Source organism: Pristiophorus japonicus, chromosome 7 (assembly GCF_044704955.1).
Source record: "Pristiophorus japonicus isolate sPriJap1 chromosome 7, sPriJap1.hap1, whole genome shotgun sequence".
Lineage (NCBI taxonomy): Eukaryota > Metazoa > Chordata > Chondrichthyes > Pristiophoridae > Pristiophorus > Pristiophorus japonicus.
In genome coordinates, this window is record NC_091983.1 from 122,936,827 (window position 1) to 122,956,316 (window position 19,490).

The 19,490-nt window shown below is 43.1% G+C and overlaps 2 protein-coding genes across 2 annotated transcripts in view; both read right to left on the reverse strand.

Moving 5' to 3' along the window:
- The window catches only part of smpdl3a (sphingomyelin phosphodiesterase acid like 3A), a 58,494-nt gene extending 47,753 nt beyond the window's left edge, over positions 1-10,741 (reverse strand). The window contains exon 1 of the mRNA XM_070884456.1: positions 10,621-10,741. Within this exon, the coding sequence (XP_070740557.1) occupies positions 10,621-10,741 (121 nt within the window). The remainder of the gene's footprint in view (positions 1-10,620) is intronic.
- Positions 10,742-12,145: 1,404 nt separating this feature from the next.
- Positions 12,146-13,376, reverse strand: fabp7b (fatty acid binding protein 7, brain, b). Its single transcript, XM_070884457.1, has 4 exons — positions 13,298-13,376; positions 12,857-13,029; positions 12,433-12,534; positions 12,146-12,351 (listed from the first exon to the last, which is right to left on the reverse strand). Exons 1-4 carry the CDS (start codon positions 13,368-13,370, stop codon positions 12,301-12,303), a joined length of 399 nt encoding a protein of 132 aa, XP_070740558.1. The 5' UTR covers positions 13,371-13,376; the 3' UTR covers positions 12,146-12,300.
- Positions 13,377-19,490: the final 6,114 nt, after the last annotated feature.

Genomic DNA, 19,490 nt, shown 5'->3' on the forward strand with positions numbered 1-19,490 from the left:
CCCGAGAAATAGTGGATACATTGGTGATCATTTTCCAACAGTCTATCGACTCTGGATCAGTTCCTATAGACTGGAGGGTAGCTAATGTAACACCACTTTTTTAAAAAAGGAGGGAGAGAGAAAACGGGTAATTATAGACCGGTTAGCTTGACATCAGTAGTGGGGAAAATGTTTGAATCAATTCTTAAAGATGAAATAACAGCGCATTTGGAAAGCAGTGACAGGATCGGTCCAAGTCAGCATGGATTTATGAAAGGGAAATCATGCTTGACAAATCTTCTGGCATTTTTTGAGGATGTAACTAGTAGAGTGGACAAGGGAGAACCAGTGGAGAGATTGGTGTGCAAAATTAAAGCATATGGGATTGGGAGTAATGTACTGAAGTGGATAGAGAACTGGTTGGCAGATAGGAAGCAGAGAGTCGGGATAAACGGGTCCTTTTCAGAATGGCAGGCAGTGACTAGTGGGGTGCCGCAGGCTCAGTGCTGGGACCCCAGCTATTTACAATATACATTAACGATTTAGATGAAAGAATTGAGTGTAATGTCTCCAAGTTTTCAGATGACACTAAACTGGGTGACGGTGTGAGCTGTGAGGAGGATGCTAAAAGGCTGCAGGGCGACTTGGACAGGTTAGGTGCATGGGCAAATGCATGGCAGATGCAGTATAATGTGGATAAATGAGAGGTTATCCAGTTTGGGGGCAAAACACGAAGGCAGAATATTATCTGAATGGCAGATTAGGAAAAGGGGAGGTGCAACGAGATCTGGGTGTCATGGTACATCAGTCATTGAAAGTTGGCATGCAGGTACAGCAGGCGGTGAAGAAGGCAAATGGTATGTTGACCTTCATAGCTAGGGGTTTTGAGTATAGGAGCAGGGAGGTCTTACTGCAGTTGTACAGGACCTTGGTGAGGCCTCACCTGGAATATTGTGTTCAATTTTGGTTTCCTAATCGGAGGAAGGACGTTCTTGCTATGGAGGGAGTGCAGCGAAGGTTCACCAGACTGATTCCCGGGATGGCGGGACTGACATATGAGGAGAGACTGGATCAACTGGGCCTTTATACACTGGAGTTTAGAAGGATGAGAAGGGATCTCATAGAAACATATAAGATTCTAACGGGACTGGACAGGTTAGATGCGGGAAGAATGTTCTCAATGTTGGGGAAGTCCAGAACCAGGGGTCACAGTTTAAGCATAAGGGGTAGGCCACTTAGGACTGAGATGAGGAGAAACTTCTTCACTCAGAGAGTTGTTAACCTGTGGAATTCCCTACCGCAGAGAGTGGTGATGCCAGTTCATTGGATATATTCAAGAGGGAGTTAGATATGGCCCTTACGGCTAAAGGGATCAAGGGGTATGGAGAGAAAGCAGGAAAGGGGTACTGAGGGCATGATCAGCCACGATCCGATTGAATGGTGGTGCAGGCTCAAAGGGCCGAATGGCCTACTCCTGCACCTATTTTCTATGTTTCTATGTTTCTACGACCAAGCTTTTGGTCATCTGCCCTAATTTCTCCTTACATGGCTCGGTGTCAAATTTTTGTCTTATAATACTCCTGTGAAGCACCTTGGGATGTTTTACTATGTTAAAGGCGCTATATAAATACAAGTTGTTTTTGTTGTTGTTGTAAAAGCTCAAATATTGATGCTAATAAAATACAGATGGCAAAACATCACTCAACAGAAAAATACGATACAAACTAAAACAATATTTATGAACTGAAAGTTGAAAGTATGTGCAATGTAGTGTTTGTAGAGTACTTTCAACCAATCAGATGACAGAAATAGAGACCACTGCCCCTTCAAGCAATTACCCAATAATTTTCTCAAGACGAACATAGTGTCACCAAGATTACCCATTGCTACTTCGCTTCGCTCCTTTTTAAACCAGCATGTTCCCAGCACATAATAAGCAACCAAGAAATGCTTTGGACAGAAGTCCAACTAGACTAGACTTCCAAAAAGGATTCTAGAACCAATAGCCATATATGTTATTTACTAACGGGAATTCATCAAGTCCTTTTTTAAAAAACCTGACTAGATCTTAGTTTTCTGTTACACAATCCCCATTAGCAATCTAATCATCAATTCTATCACCATTTACTAAAAAAACATGCTACCTACATTTCTTATTTTGCTTGACACTCGAATTAAATTGTGTTCCCTAGTCCATGAATTTTGTGCCCAACAAAGGAACTTTCTTTGATCAAAATTCTCCATGTCTGTGGAAATCTTAAAAGACCTCTCTTAAATCCACCTTTATCCTTGTCTTCACCAGTGAGTAAAATCACAGGATAGACAATCTTTGCTAATAACTCGACCCTCGACAGCTCTCCTCAAATAACTCCACATCTTTTCTGTAATACTGAGACCTAACTGAACACAGTACTCCCAAGACATGGCCTCAACAAGGCCAGATACTAATTCAACATCACCTCCTAAGTCACACACTTAGCTAAATATTCCAACATTTGATTTGCTTTCTTCATTGCCTGCAAACACAACCAATAGTTTTAACAACCTATACATCAAATCATCCAGATTTCTTTGCTGTTCTGTTTTCTCAAGCACATCATCATCTAACATGCAATCTCACTTTTACTTAATCTCATGACTTTACATTTATCTGTATTGAATTCCATCTGCTACTTCTCTAAGTGTTGTGTTAGCCTGTACAGATCCCTTCTTTAGTTCCATCTGTAAGTTTAGACATCTTTTTAACATTCTGTCCTTCAAGTGATTTATCATTATAAACAGTGGCCCCAAAACTGACCGCCCTGGATTTCATTCCTTGACTCCCATTTTAACACAAAATGGGTGTCACATCTTGGAAACTCGGCTTGTATTTTTCTTAAATAGCTGCAAATACATTCAGATTTGTAGGATGATCTTGGTCGTTCACATGCCCATATAAATAATGAGACATTTAAAACATTGCTGTTCCCCTACATGCTTTCTAATACTCACCTGAAGAAAGGTTCTATGTAGTCCCATTGAAAGCTAAGGCCTAGTCAGTCTTAACTTTATCAAACGAACAACAGAATTATACTGGCATGCAGTTTCCTCGGCATTTGCACCTAGAGACACATGTAATTGAGTGCAAACTAATTACGTGGCTTAAAAGATCGCAGAATTTTGGACATAAATGAGTTATCCATGTAACAATAATATGCCCTAGGCTCCTCGATCTTTTACATCCGTCTATCAAACCCTCCATCTGAACAAATCTCTACCCACAAACTGGCCACACACGCAACTCTTAAATGCGTGTATCCTCCAATTATACTTGTTTGGGGGGGCGGGGGCGGGGGAGATATATAACATTCCTGAAAATATGGATGCAATGAAAATCATTTTTCTGGTCTATTCATTGGAATTTTTTGAGCTTTTAAAAAAAAAATCTATCCTCACGGAGACCTGCTCTGTATTTTCGGTTTCTTTCAATGTATTTTTATGTCACATTAAAAATTGAAAAGCTACCCAGACTGTGGGTTGTTAAACATGCTGTACCTGATCTGCGTGAATGATGGTGAAATGAGTTGAAACTTACATTTTACGACTCAAGAAATAAATATATTAGTGTGGGTTTGGCGTTTCTGGTGTTTTCTTGGGCCCAGATTCTTTACGTTGATTTATGCCAATTTACACTCATTTTGATTTTGGGCGTATTCTAATAATATTCAGAGGATACTTGGACGTTTTTCCACATCAGCAAAATAGGTGCAGCCTCAGGCGCAACTTCTTGAGTTACGCACGCAGGAAACTCCAGGCCATTGAATCTGATCTATCCCGCCTTATAATACAGTAGGCACGACTATATGTTTTTCTATAGGTTATGAATGAACTATTCTAGTTAGAGGTCACCATTGAAATTATGGCAGTTCTCATTTCTACTCTTTTTTTGCACTTAAACAGGATAAATCCCCAATAAAAAGCTAGTACTGAATTCTGTGCTGTATACAGATATATTGGTCCAGATTTTCCTGGGGGCTTTGCAATGGCACATCTATGCCATAGGGAGCCTTGCACAGCACAACAAAAAGAGGAAATGATGGAGTATGTGACGTGAATTATAACTCCAGATTTTCCGAGGATTTTTGCGCTGCAGCTAATCCTATTAATTCCTCATAACGACAGTTTCCCATCCCTGGCATCATCCTGGTGAATCTATGTTACACATTTTCTTTTTATTGTCCTTTCTTCAATACGGTGCATAAAACTGTGGCCCAAGCAAGATGTTGTACAAATTTGATATAATCTAATTGTATGCAGAGTCAGGGGACAAGTAGCAGAATGGATAGCTAGCTGGCTTCAACACAGAAAGCAAAGAATAGGGGTAAAAGCTATTCACAGTGGCAGAAGGTGGGTGGTGGTATTCCACAATGGTCAGTGCTGGGACCACTATTGTTCACAGTATATATTAATGATTTAGACTTTGGAATCAAAAACACAATTTCCAAATTTGTGGATGACACCAAATTTGGGGCGGGGGGGGGGGGGGGGGGGGGGGAAGGTGAAGAGTCAATACTGAGGAGGACTGCAACAAGTTACAGGAGGACATTCATAAACTTGCAGAATGGGCATATAATTGGCAAATGAAGTTCAACACAGATAAATGTGAGGTATTACATTTTGGTAGGAAGATTAGGGAGGTTACAAGTTACTTGGGAGGGTGTGAGTCCAGGTTGGGTAGAGGAACAAAGGGATCGCGGAGTACAAATACACGAATCACTAAAAGTTGCGACACAGGTTAGCAAGGCCATAAAAAAAGCAAACCAAGCACTCGGGTTTATTTCTAGGAGGTATAGAATTGAAAAGTAGGGAAGTTATGCTAAACCTGTATCGAACCTTGATTAGACCACAGTTAGAGTACTGCATACAGTTTGTCATATTATAAAAAGGACACAGAGAGGGTGCAGAGACGATTTACAAGGATGATACCAGAAATGTGAGGGTATACATATCAGGAAAGGATGAACAGGCTGGGTCTCTTTTCGGTGGAGGGGGGGGGGGGGAGGGCCGGGAAGGTCGGGCCAAGACAGGGGGGTCGGGGGGAGTTCGGTCAGGCCGGGGAGGTTGGGCCGAGCCAAGGCTGGGAGAGAGGTCAGCCAGGCAGAGACCTGGGGGGGGCGGGGGGGGGGGGCGGTTGGGCCGAGGGTCAGGTCGGGCCGAGGCAGGGGAGTCCGGATTTCAGAACATTTTCCGGATGACCCTGCCACGGATCAGCCTGGTGTCCGGATTCCGGAACTCCGGATTTTGGTCGGCGCACCTGTATAACATATTACATTTTGGAGTTCACCCACTTCTACAAAAGTCACTAATAAATGTAATATATTCTATTGCAAAAAACCTATAAAATGCACCAAACCAAGTGTCAAAAGTGATTATCTGGAGAACATACTCCCTGACCCTACTCTGCTTTACAGTATACCCACTTCTAAAGGCTATGTATTAAAAGGTACATATTGAGCTGAAATAGCGAGGTAATCCTGCCACTTTATAAATCATTGGTGCGACCACAATACTCTAAACACTCATAGTTGCCACAGGACAAAAAGGAGATTGCAGATATTGAAAAATTACATAAGAAAGCAACCAGGAGGATTGAGGGGATGGAGGGATTGGGTTATGATGAGAGATTATGTAAATTGGACATGTTCTCACTGGGAGAGAGAAGATTGAGAGGTGATATGATTGCTGTTTTTAAGATTCTAAAGGGAATAGATAGTGAAGACCATGTCCACAACAGTAGAACTAGAGGACATGGCCTCTGCTTGAAAATTAATCTGTGGAAACATTGGCCCAGATTTTGCAGGTGTAATGAAAGAACGTTGGCAAGTAAAATCAGGGAAAACCCAAAGATATTTATCAATACATTAAGAGCAAGAGGATAACTAGAGAAAGAGTTGGGCCTTTGATACCACAAAGGAAATGTGTGTGTGGAGGCAGAAGAATTCTTAATGAATAATTTGCATCTGTTTTCACAAAAGAGAGGGGCGATGCAGACTTTGCAATGAGGGAGGAGTGTGAAATATTAGATGAGATAAACATAGTGAGAGAGGAAGTATTAAGGGGCTTAGCAGCTTTGAAAGTGGATAAATCCCCAAGCCTGGATGAAATGTATCCCAGGCTGTAAAAAGAAACAAAAGAGGAAATAGCAGAGGGTCTGACCATCATTTTCCAATCCACTCTGGCTACAAGTGTGGTGTCAGAGGACTGGAGAACTGCTAATGTTGTACCTTTGTTTAAAAAGAGAGAAAGGAATAGATCGAGTAATTACAGGCCAGTCAGCCTAACTGTGGTGGTGGGGAAATTACTGGGAAAAAAATCCTGAAGGACAGGATAAATCTTAATTTGAAAAGAAATGGATCAATCAAGGGCAATCAGCATGGATTTCTTAATCATAGGCAGTCCCTCGGAATTGAGGAAGACTTGCTTCCACTCTTAAAATGAGTTCTTAGGTGGCTGAATAGTCCGATACGAGAGCCACAGTCCCGGTCACAGGTGGGACAGATAGTCGTTTGCGGTGTTCCGGCCTGTCACTGATGGAGTTGGCCAGGAGGGTCCCGACATTCCAGGACCAGAACTTCATGTTAGAGGAGTGGAAGATGCCTGTGCATGAGTTATTTTAACGTGGGGTGATCATTGCACACCAGCTACCACACAGGCTTAGCTGAGCAAGGTCTCGATCCCCAAGACGACTGGAGACCAGGCACTGCAAAATAGGCCTAGTTGCCTACGGCAAGATGTTGGCCGCAGGCTCAGCATTGGGTAGCGTCCTATGTTAAGGGAAGGTCGTGTCTGACTAACTTGATTGAATTTTGCGAGGAGGAAACCAGGAGAGTCGATGAAGGCAGTACGTATGATGCAGTGTATATGGATTTTAGCAAAGCTTTTGATAAGGTCCCACATGGTAGACTGGTCACAAAAGTAAAAGCCCATGGGATCCAGGGCAAAGTGGCAAGTTGGACCCAAAATTGGCTCAGAGGCTGGAAGCAAAGGGTAATGGCTGATGGGTGATTTTGTGACTGGAAGGCTGTATCCAGTGGGGTTCCACAGGGCTCAGTGCTGGGTCCCTTGCTTTTTGTGGTACATATCAATGATTTGGACTTGAATGTTGGGGATATGATTAAGAAGTTTGCAGATGACACTAAAATAGGCTGTGTGGTTGATAATGAAGAAGAAAGCTGCGGATTGCAGGAAGATATCAGTGTACTGGTCAGGTGGGTGGAACTGTGGCAAATGGAATTTAATCCTGAGAAGTGTGAGGTAATGCATTTGGGGAGGTCTAACAAGGCAAGGAAATACACATTAAAATGGTACAACACTGAAAAGTGCAGAGGAACAAAAAGGATCTTGGAGTGCAGGTCCACAGATCCCTGAAGGTAGCAGGCCAAGTAGATAAGGTGGTTAAGAAGGCATATGGAATACTTGCATTTATAAGTCGAGGCATGGAATACAAGAGCAAGAAGGTTATGCTTGAACTGCATAAAACACTGGTTGGGCTGCAGCTGGAGCACTGTATGCAGTTCTGGTCACCACATTACAGGAAAGATGTGATTGCACTGGAAAGGGTGCAGAAGAGATTTACAAGAATGTTGCCTGGACTGGAGAATTTTGGTTATGAGGAAAGTTTGGAGATGCTGGGTCTGTTTTCTTTGAAACAGAGGAGGCTGAGGGGAGACCTGATTGAGGTGCATAAAATTATGAGGAGCCTGGAGAGAGTGGATAGGAAGGACCTGTTTCCCTTGGCAGAGGGGTCAACAACCGGGGGACATCGATTTAAAGTAATTGAGGGGAGGTTTAGAGGAGATATGAGGGGAAATTTCTTCACTCAGAGGGTAGTGGGGGTCTGGAACTCACTGCCTGAAAGGGTGGTAGAGGCAGAAACCCAAGAAAATACTTGGATGTGCACTTAAAAGTGCCGTAACCTACAGGGCTATGGACCAAGAACTGGATAGTGGGATTGGGCTGGATAGCTCTTGGTCGGCCGACACAGACACCATGGGCCAAAATGGCCTCCTTCTGTGCTGTAAATTTCTATGATTCTATTATGACAGCGAACTGTGAGCATTTGCCGTCGTTACTTATCTGAAACTAACCGCAACTTTAGGATTTAGCGCTTGGGCCGATAAACACAGAAATCCTGAGGTTGCAATCAGTCATTCCCTGTTCCAACACTGGCTGTGCTGTGGACCACCGACCTGCACCCCTACCCCCACCACCACCACAGCATGCAATCAGTGAAATCAGTGAAACTGATGAAAACAAGCAGAAAAGCCCAAGTTAAGTCTTGTTGGAATAGGTGTAAATGGGGTGTTAACAGCGTATTGACCGCTATACAACTGTTCTCATCCTGAAAAGCTAATTTCTATGTTTGGGGACTGTCAAATTTCTCCATCTTGATAAAAATTTTAAATTAAAAATTAAAGCTTGTTTATGATATTTCAGCTTTCTACCTTATCCCCATGCGAAAGTCCCACATTTCATTTCACTAACATTTTTTTAAAGTCGAGATGAAAGCTGCTTTCCATTTCCTGGTTTGCTGTCTGTGAGAATTCTTCAATGTGATTGGCTGCTTAGACAGCTTATTGACTTCACTGCAGCCCTTTGCTGGGCATCCCCATTACAGAGCGCTGCAATCAATCACGCGTCGGGAAAGACAACATTTTCACCACAGAGATCGCAAGATCTTTGTGGGCAGCTTTCTTCGAGGTCAGTGTTGAATGCCTATGCTTGGCTACACCACTGACCACAAATTACAGGCCAATTTCAGTGAGCCAGTGGTCAATCTATGGAACAGTCGCCCGAGGGAGATAGTGGTGGCAGATCGCACTGATTCATTCAAGTGCAAATTAGATCTTTTTCTGTTGGAAAATAACATTTTAGGATACAGTACATGAGTAATTTAAGACATGCTTGGGCAGAAACAGGTGATTTTAGATCTATGATTCCCAAAGAATTCCACCACTGTGGTTTTCCTACCCTCATAGCTGAGTCTGTTATAGACTTCTTATAGATTTGATGGAGATTGATTGCCATGGTTGGTCAACTCCATTATCATTGTATCGTGTGGTTAGAAGGCAAACTAGATAGCCCTTGGTAGTTTATCATCTAGCAATTCTTCTGTTCAAAAATTGCCACTACAATAAACGAGTGTAGTACATCCGTGTCAATATTTTCCACCCCTCTCCAAACTCCCCTTCATCACTCCAATATACATAACATAAGAAATAGGAGCAGGATTAGACCTTTTGGCCCCTTGAGCCTGCTCCACCATTCAATATCATGGCTGATCTGATCATGGACTCAACTCCACTTCCCTGCCCACTCTCCATAACCCTTTAATCGCTCAAAAATCTGTCTCTCTCCGCCTTAAATATATTCAATGACGCAGCCTCCACAGCTCTCTGGGGCAGAGAATTCCATAGATTTACAACCCTCCTCATCTCAGTTTTAAATGGGTGGCCCCTTATTCTGAGACTATGTCCCCTAGTTTTAGTTTCCCCTATGTGGAAACATCCTCTCTGCATCCATCTTGTCGAGCCCCCTGATTATCTTATATGTTTCAATAAGATCACCTCTCATTCTTCCGAACTCCAATGTGTATAGGCCCAACCTACTCAATCTATCTTCATAAGTCAACCCCCTCATCTCCAGAATCAACCTAGTAAACCTTCTCTGAACAGTCTCCAATGCAAATGTATCCTTCCTTAAATACAGAGACCAAAACATAGAAAATAGGTGTAGGAGTAGGCCATTTGGCCCTTCGAGCCTGCACCACCATTCAATATGATCATGGCTGATCATTCCCTCAGTACCCCATTCCTACTTTCTCTCCATACCCCTTGATCCCTTTAGCCATAAGGGCCACATCTAACTCCCTTTTGAATATATCTAACAAACCGGCCTCAACTTTCTGTGGTAGAGAATTTCACAGAAAACTGTACACAGTACTCCAGGTGTGGCCTTACCCTGTACAGTTGTAGCAGAACGTCCCTGCTTTTATACTCCATCCCCCTTTCAATAAAGACCAACATTCCATTTGCCTTCCTGATCACTTGCTGTACCTGCATACTCACTTATTGTGTTTCATGCACAAGGACCTCCAGGTCCCTCTGTATTGCAGCACTTTGCAATTTTAATCCATTTAAATTACAATTTGCTTGTCTATTATTTCTGCCATATTGGCGTATCTCTTTCCCTACTGTTGTTATTTCCGGATTAGCCATTGAACAACAACTTTTTAAAGTTTCTATATGACACTAAAACCAATTTCACGGAAATAGCTTCGGGTTATTTTGCAACAAATCAGACTGCAATCTGCAAAATTCCAATTTGTCCTTTCTTTCCAAAACTAAAGCCTATCTTCGAAATTAACAACCCGAAACAATCAGCACTGCTCTGCAAACGTGACTTTAAATCAAAACAATAACACTCGGTAGAATTGATTCTTTGATATCACTGTTCTTGCCACAGTGAATCAGCAGTGAACTCGGGGGGAGCAGCAAATGTTCACCTTCAGTCCAAAAACAAGCAAATAAACCCTTCCTCCATTTCTTTACATCGCAGCGTCCGGGCCAGCAGCAGCAACTCTCACACACACACTCTCCTCACCTACGGCCTGCACTCCTGTACTTTGAGGGTGTAGTGCGGCAGTGAACACAGACGTACTTGGAGTGAAGGCACACACACTGCAGGCGAGCCACCACCACAAAGCTCGGAGCCTTGCCTCCATCGCTGCCTCTCCGCGCAGCGAGCGCCACGTGACCGGCGCAACTCCCGACCGTAGCCAGTGGGAGAGTGTGCAATAAGCACACAGCGCGCCAGTGAGAGAGTGTGCACTGAGCAAAATATCGGAGCTTCAGATCCATTTAAGCATTATTCTTTTTTTTTAAGTATAAAATGCAGAAGCATAGATTACATTTTGTATTCTGAAATTAGAGAGACCTTTCGCTTTTCCTTCCAGTTTTGAATTTCGCACGTACGGAATCCACAGGTATGTAAATGTAAAGGCTTTTTCTATTCCTGTAATTGGTATTTGTACTTGCCCTGGCTATTTGCTGTGTGCTCACAAATAGACATTTCCCCTTTGTGCTGTTAAAAATGTATTATTTTTAAAAAAACGTATGGAAAGCTCGAAATTGTGGTGCTACTAAAAACTGATTTAGAGCAAGTTACATTTCCAATAATTCAAATTGAAAATCCCCACCACCCTTCTGGGTTACGTACGGCCAAGTGTTCTCCAGTTCGAATGCTTCCACCCAGAGAGGACTGACCCCACACCAGCGGCGAAGTAGAGTTGAAGAAGTTATCTCTCTGCAAACCAAATTTGCGGCTTTCTTATACACATTGGAATGCCTATAGTCTCTGTGACCTATGTTCGATCTTCCATAATATGCATTACAGAATCGTCCGAGCAAATCATTTATTGCTTTCATGTAAATATTCAAAAGCTGTTTTCATCACTTCGTATTACTGTTTAACCTGCCTTTTTAATTGAGTAGAATTTCTTAATTAACCTCCGAATCATTAGTATTAATGTTCTGTCAACATTTTGTCGAATAATAACCTTTAAAGAAACACGAATTCTACTGCTGCTGCCCACTAGGGTCATAATATTGAATGTGAACTTACTGCAGCTGTGGGGTTTATTGGAGCCACCTGCACCCAGACCACTTACGTTTGGTATAATTACAGCATACAGGCCATAGATGCACATTCAGTTACCCTGAGGAAGGCATCAAGGAACTGAGTGAAGGATACTATGTGCTTTTAAAAATGTGCCAATGTAGTGTAAGCGCCTTACAGTATAACATAAGTTATACTCACCTCATGAAAAGGTAACTGATAACCAAACAATATATATAATTTAAAGCCACGCGTAGTGGTTGAGTATTAAGGTTGATGACAAATTTTATATAGAAGCAAATCTATTGTTAGCATAAGAAACACCACAACGGTCAGTTCCAGAGCAACACTTTTATTAACCGTTTCAACTTATCTGTGACTAAAACACAGACCTTCCACAACTGAACTCCGCTTTATAAAAAATAAAAACGTGGATAAGTGATGTACAGATATTACAAAATTGTTATTCTGTTAAACTTTACAACATAAAATGCAGTATTTCGGATCTTGTTACAAAAGAGGTTGTTGGATTGGCTCCCCCAATGGAAATCCCTGCAAGGTACAGTACTGCCAGAGGAAGAACCGCTCCCGGTTTCAAATACTGTCATTGAGTCCAATAAAGCGGACCCGATTGCTCTGACAGCGGCACGGGACTCCCCGCGAACGTTATGCCTTCTCGTAGGTACGAACGGCAACAATATCATCAAATGTGAGAGTCTGTTTAAACATAAAAAGAATTCAATAATACAACTCACACACAGAGCAATACACCAGAAATGTAGCGGCAGCTTAACGTACCATAACCATGTTGCCATCCTTGATCTCCCTGGCAAAACTAGTTTCCTTTCCGTCCCATTTCTGGACATGGACAAGCTTTTCACCGTCCAACGTCACCGTTGTCTGTTGACAACAACAACAACAACACGAGTTATCGATCGGTAAACCTACCTAATGATAGTAAACAATGAGTTGGGCATCGATTGCCAACCATCACAATTGTTCATATAGCTGTAAATATTTAAATCCGGGTTAGAGCAGGAATTCCCATGAACGGTGTGACACCACACTGGAATGTGCAACACTTGAATACCACCTCGCAACCTAGAGACTGACCAGGAAAAAATTCTAATTCTTTTGGGGCACTTTTATTATCCACGGCGCCTGCATCTCCTCCTAATGCACACAGCGAAAAATAAATTGCACAGCCATTTCCTGAACTTACTTTGCAATTTCGGTCATCTGGTGTGGTCTCGTCGAACTCTTCTCCAAGTTTGAAGCTGATTTCGGTGTTTTTAAAGGTGCTCTGAGTCTTCAACACCACCTTATCCTCCTCTTTACTGATGACAATCGTCGGTTTAGTAACATTCCCAACTTGTCGAGTCGCGAAACTCACACCTGCCAAAAATAGATATTGCACGAGTTGCTGCTCTCAGCTATAAATAAAGACTAGTTCTACTTGTGCAAAAAATGTGAGACATTATTTAGGTTTAACAAAATCAAGACATGCCTATAGATATCCTGTGCTGTAATGAAAGCCTAGCCACATTTAATTCAAGCATATATTTCCGTACAAGATTTGGCCATCCTTTTTGGGCTCCCACTCCAGATTGCAGGTTTAAATTGGACCCGAAGTGTTTCTGCAGGTTAGCAGTGCGCTGCTTACCCAGAGCTTTCATGTACGCATCGAAATTCTCGCTTTCAGTCAGCTTCCAGGTTCCAATAAAAGCATCGACCATGGTGACGGTGCCGGAAATTGTAGAAAGTGGGAGAAAGAGAAGCGATTTCACTGGCGGTGAAGGTGGGACAGCAGACCCTGTTGACGGTGGAAGTGCAAAGCTCGTGCTCCAGCTCGGCGCGGCAGCCCCTAAATACAGCCCTGGGTGGGCGGAGTCACGGCCGAGCATGCCCGAGAGCGGAGATCAATTGTCTCCCATCGGCTGATGGAAGCAATGGAAAGTTTCACAGAAAGGAATTCGAGGGAAAAAAATGGGAATAAAGAACAGTGAAAAGGACAAAAGTAGAGAGATTGTAATTAAAATAAGGAACGAAGACCCGTTCCCCTAATGTAGTCTCCGTTGCATTTACGAATTACAGCGTTTGGTAACCCGTCGCAAATGATTGCTTTTCACTAGTCGTCGTTCTGACTGGAAATTAAAGCAACCGATATAAACTTTTCTCTCCTTCCTGGAAAGATCTATACTTTATTCGTGAACATTTTAGTCCAGTTAGCGTGAGTAAATCTCAGAGCTAGTATTCAAGCCCACTTCTACACTTCAATGATTGTGTGATGCACTTGTTTTCTAAAGTAATATTTTGGATGACATTTAATTCAAACAGTTAAGTGCGTCATTTCTTATTTACAACGACAGCATTCGGTTGCTTGTCTCCCAGGTGATTTTTAAAATTCGGGAACGAGTGAATCTCAGCAAATAGCGATAAATCAAGCAGGGGAATGCCATGAATAAATATGAGCCCTGTAGACTGCTGGTGGTAGTACAGGCGGCACCTGTTGTTCACTTTACAGAAAACACCGACATCGACTGAAGGGACCTTTGAAATGCCAGTGAATAGTTATGCTCACGGCCTGTTTCCCATTCTAATTCCATTAAACAGAAATTGAATCAGAAGTGAGCGCTGTAAAAACGGTCGTACTAATAAAACATCATTGAGTTCAACATTCTTTATGTCAAGCATTTCTCAGGAATTTTCATGCATATGGTCTGTACCTTTTTCCTTACTATATCTTACATTAGTTAAGCACGACTTCAGTCTTTTCTAACACGTTGAAATCAACATGGTAATCTAAATTTTCTGATCAGACAAGCTCAAACAAAAGTGGGGTGATGCTCGAACCTCAGCACAACAGTCTCCAGTGCTTCGACTAACTGCATTTCCAGGGTCAGCCTCCTTATGACATGGGCAAGCTCCCGACATGGCAAATGTCTGTGAATGGGGCTTCACCCATTAAAGAGTGGGGAATCAGGTGCTACAGCAGGATTTAAAAGCCTGCAGCAGCTTAGAGGGACAGGCATGATCCGCATTTCCATCATGGTCTTAGCCGATCACACTATCAGCATCTTAAAGCAACAACTCGGAAGGCTAGATATCTGGAGTGCTGCAATACAGATTGTGCAAAGTGTCACAGTTTATTGTAATCTGTAGTGTCTTGCACAATTTCGCCCTATAAAGGGGCACTATCCATTTCTCCCTTCTCTTTTCCCGCCATTGCTATCTATTTCCTTTCCATCTCCCCTTCGCGCTGCTCTTTCCTCAGTGCTGTTGTTAATGATAATGATTCCAGCAACTGAATACTGTAGACAGCAACTTCTGTTCTCCTGAGAATTTCCGCCTACAGTGTGCGGCAATAAGAGTCACATTGTAGGAGGATTGAGGAAAAGAAAGACAGACTTGGATTTATATAGTGCCTTTCACGACCACCGGATGTCTCAAAGTGCATTAAAGCCAATGAAGTACTTTTGGAGTGTAGTCATTGTAGTGTGGGAAACGCAGCAGCCAATTTGCGCACAAGCAAACTCCCACAAACGGCCATGTGCTAATAACCAGATAATCTGTTTTTGTTATGTTGATTGAGGGATAAATATTGTCCAGGCCACTGGGGATAACTATCCCGCTCTTCTTCAAAATAGTGCCATGGGATGTTTTACGTCCACTTGAGGGAGCAGATAGGGCCTCGGTTTAACGTTTCATCGGAAAGATGGTGAAAGAGTCCGAAAAAGCTGCAGTGAGGAGAGGAGTCCAGTTTGTACAAAATGTTCTCAGCAAATGCTGCCACAAACACTGGCAGCACAAAATAGTGGTTATCAAGGTGAAACATTGATGTTTGGCATGTGCACACACTAGTACCAATTTTGATTACAATAACGATTGCACCAAGGCTGTTGTGCATGCAGATAATATTCTGGCCAAGGTGGGAAGGGAGGAAGGTATGTGCAGTGGCCAGACGTGGTGGTCTCCTGTATCAGTGTGGTGCACAGATGCCTGGCAACCAGGTAAAGGTTACCCTCTTCATCTTCCCCAGGGTCCCGCTGCCCTTCCTGAGACAAATTATGATCAGAGTGTCTCTGCTTGTAACTTCAGATGAGGGGGTACCAGTATGTGGGTTGCCTGCATCTTCAGTGTAGTCTTACCTCTGGTATCCCAGGAAGCATTGGTGGAAGGGAATTCCCAGTTTGTGTCCTGCAGGATGGAGGAAGGGAGACCCACAGCAGAGAGCAGTGAGGCAGATGGTAACTAGATGGCAGGAGCAAAAAAAAATACTTATTTTCCCAAAAATCGGAAAAGAAATAAGAATTCTGCAAAGATTCAGAACACCTTTATTTGGCTTTATAATTTAATTTCAAATTTTCTTTAGCATCCCAGGTGAGTGGTTTCATCATTGGTGGAAATGGTGGGCAAAAAAATGTGCAGTGATCCACTGTAGCAGATCCCCAACCCTTGCCTGCTGGAACACTCGTCAAAAACCGAGTGGCAAGAAGAAGACAATCCAATCCTCTGCATCTTCCTGAGTTTGTATCGTTGTGAATATTGGGAGAACTCTGGTACTGTTTTATAAATAATGGAGTATGCAATCCTAATTTGTCAAGTGAGTCGGTTGGCAGTGTTCAAAGTAGAAAAGTCACCCAGTCCGGATGGGATACATCCTAGGTTGCTGAGAGAAGTGAGGGTAGAAGTTGCAGAGGCTCTGGCCACAATTATCCAATCCTCCTTAGATTCGGAATGGTGCCAGAGGACAGAAGGATTGCAAATGTTACACCCCTGTTCAAAAAAGATGGAGGGATAAACCCAACAATTACAGGCCAGTCAGCATAATGTCAGTAGTGGGGAAGCTTTGAGAGATATTAATCCAGGACAAAATTAATAGGCACTTGGAAAAATATGGGTTATTAAATGAAAACCAGCACAGATTTGTTAAAGGCAAATCACGTTTGACTAATTTGATTGAATTCTTTGAAGAAATAACAGAGGGTGGATGAGGGTAGTGCAGTTGATGATTGTATGGATTTACTAAAGGTATTTGGTAAAGTGCCACATAATAGACTTGTTAGCAAAATTGAAGCCCATGTGATTAAAGGGACAGTGGCTGCATGGATACAAAATTGGCCAAGGGGCAGAAAGCACAGTAGTGCTGAAGGATTGTTTTGAAGACTGGAGGGACTGTGCCCCCCAGGGGTCAGTATTTGGGCCACCACTTTTTTGATATATATTAATGACCTGAACTTGGGTATACAGGGCATAATTTCAATGTTTGCAGATGACACAAAACTCAGAAATGTAGTAACTAGTGAGGAGGATAGCAACAGAATTCAGGAGGACATAACAGACTGGTGAAATGGACAGACACATGGCAGATGAAATTAAATGCAGAGAAGTATGAAGTAGAATCATAGAATCATTTCCGCACAGTAGGAGGCCATTTGACCCATTCAGCCCATGCCAGCTCTCTGTAAGAGCACTTCAGCTAGTTCGAATCCCCCGCCCTTACCCCGTAGCCCTGGAAATCTTTTTCTTTCAGATACTTACCTAATTCCCTTTTGAAAGCCATGATTGAATCTGCCTCCATCACGCTCTCAGGCAGTGCATTCCAGATCATAACCACTCAATGCGTAAAACAAAATTTTCTCATGTCGCCTTTGGATCTTCTGCCAATCACCTTAAATCTGTGTCCCCCGTAGCACTGGAAAGATCGCGCACTTACCACTCCGGTCCCACCCCGACAGGAAGTGGAACATCCAACATTGCTCTCCACTTCCTCTCGGGAACAGTAACCCCAAGTTCACGGCAGTGGCGGGACTTCCGCGCCAGGCACAGGAAGTCCCACCTCACCGTGGTTACCGTCCCCAAATGGGGTGTTACCGAATTTCACCCCCCTTATATCCAGGAATATTTAGTACCCAATCATGCCCTTTTTTGAGCCAGGTCTCCGTTCTTGCCACAACATAACATTCCCATGTGGCAATTTGTGCCTACAGCTCACCAACCTTATTTACCATGCCTTGTGTGTTTACGTAAATGCACTTTAAACCTTCTTGTATTTTGTCAGTCTGACCCCACTTAATACCATACTATCTCTTTTGTGCACCATGTTTCTCCTTTCTAATGCTACATCCTGGTGCCCCTCCCCCAGCCAAATTAGTTTAAACCCTCCCCAGCAGCACTAGCAACCCTCCTTGACCATGGCACCAGGGAGTCAACATACCATTGTGGAATCACATCTGCGGCCGTAGAAACGCCTGTCTGTTCCCCTAACTGTTGAATCCCCTATCGCTATTGCTTTCCCGATCATCTTCCTCCCCTGTATAGCTGAGCCACCTGTGGTGCCTTGGCTCTGGCTGTATTTCCCAGAGAAACCATTGCTTTCACCAGTACTCGGAACCGAATACTGGTTGGAGAGCAAGATGCATTCAGGGGACTACTGCACTACCTGCCCTGTCTTCCTTTTCTGTCTGATGGTTATCCATTCCCTCTCTGCCTGCACATTCTTAAGCTGCAAGGTGACTACCTCCTGAAACATGCTATCTATGTAGCTCTCAACCCACAGATGCACTGCTGTGATGCCAGCTGCTGCTCAAACTCCAAACCTGGAGCTCAAGCTCCTCCAGCTGACAACATTTCCTGCACATGTAGTTGTCCAGGCCATGGGAAGTGTCCTGGATTTCTCACATGGCACAAGATGTGAATTCCATGGGACTGAGCTGCCCTGCCATGCTTCTATTTAATAGACTATTAACTAACTTAGCAGAAATAAACTTAAGACTTAAAAAAAACACTTAATCAGCTCCTTCCCTTGTGCTGACATCACTTTAGATTCTTTTACTCTGACATCACTCTTTCAAATTCTGTCTGTGTTGAGTTGTTCAGCTCTCGCTCCACTTCCACTCTGATCTGTTTCTTCTGCTCTCCGACCTCCTGTCGCCGATTTATATATGCTGCTCTGCTCTTGCTCCGCTCCTGCTCTGGTCCACTCCTTCTGCTGATTCCTTTTGGTAGGAAGAATGAGGAGGTACAATTTTAAAGTGGCTGCAGGAATAGTGAGACCTGTTATGTACATACACAAGTCTTTGAAGATGGCAGGACAAGTTAAGAAGGCTGTTAAAATGGCATACAGGATCATTGGCTTTATAAATAGAGGCATAGGGGTAATGTTAACGCCCCAAAATGGGTGGGTTGGGATTGGGTGAGATGTAACATTTTACTTAGAATCTCAAACCCCTGAGGGCAAACTGGGGTTGTTCTCTTTAGAGCAGAGAAGATAAAGTGGAGATTTGATAGCGGTGATTAAAATCATGAATGGCTTTGATAGAAAAACTAAGGAGAAACTGTATCCTGTGGCAGAAGAGTTGGTGTCCATAGGACACAGATTGATGGTAATTTGCAAAAGAACAAGAGACAACATGAGGAAACATTATTGAGCAGCGAGTTGTTATGATCTAGAATGCACTGCCTGAAAGGTTTGTGAAAGCAGATTCAATAATAACTTTCAAAAAAGGACTTAGATAAATACTTGAAAGGGGAAAATTTGCAAGACTATGGGGAAAGAACAGGGGAGTGGAACTAATTGGATAGCTCTTTCAAAGAGCCAGCACAGCATGATGGTTTGAATCGCCTCCTTCTGCGCTGTATAATTCTATGATTCTAGGGCTAGAAATTCGGTGCATTTGCGCCTCTTGTTAGCACCCCTGGGGGCGCTAATGAGGCACATATGTCTTACCACCTGGGCGCAATGCTAGTAATGACTCCTGCCATATTGGGCGGAAGTTTAGCGTAGCGCCCTGATCTCCTGCACCAAAGGTTTGTGATGTCATTGCCGTGTGTATCGTTCTGTTAGCACCTTGGCC

Coding starts and splice junctions, on each gene's coding strand:
- fabp7b (XM_070884457.1), bottom strand. CDS start 13,370: ATGGTCGATGCTTTTATTGGAACCTGGAAGCTGACTGAAAGCGAGAAT. Junction 12,535..12,856: donor CAGATGACCGAAATTGCAAA/GTAAGTTCAGGA, acceptor TGTTGTCAACAG/ACAACGGTGACGTTGGACGG. Junction 12,352..12,432: donor AGGATGGCAACATGGTTATG/GTACGTTAAGCT, acceptor ATGTTTAAACAG/ACTCTCACATTTGATGATAT.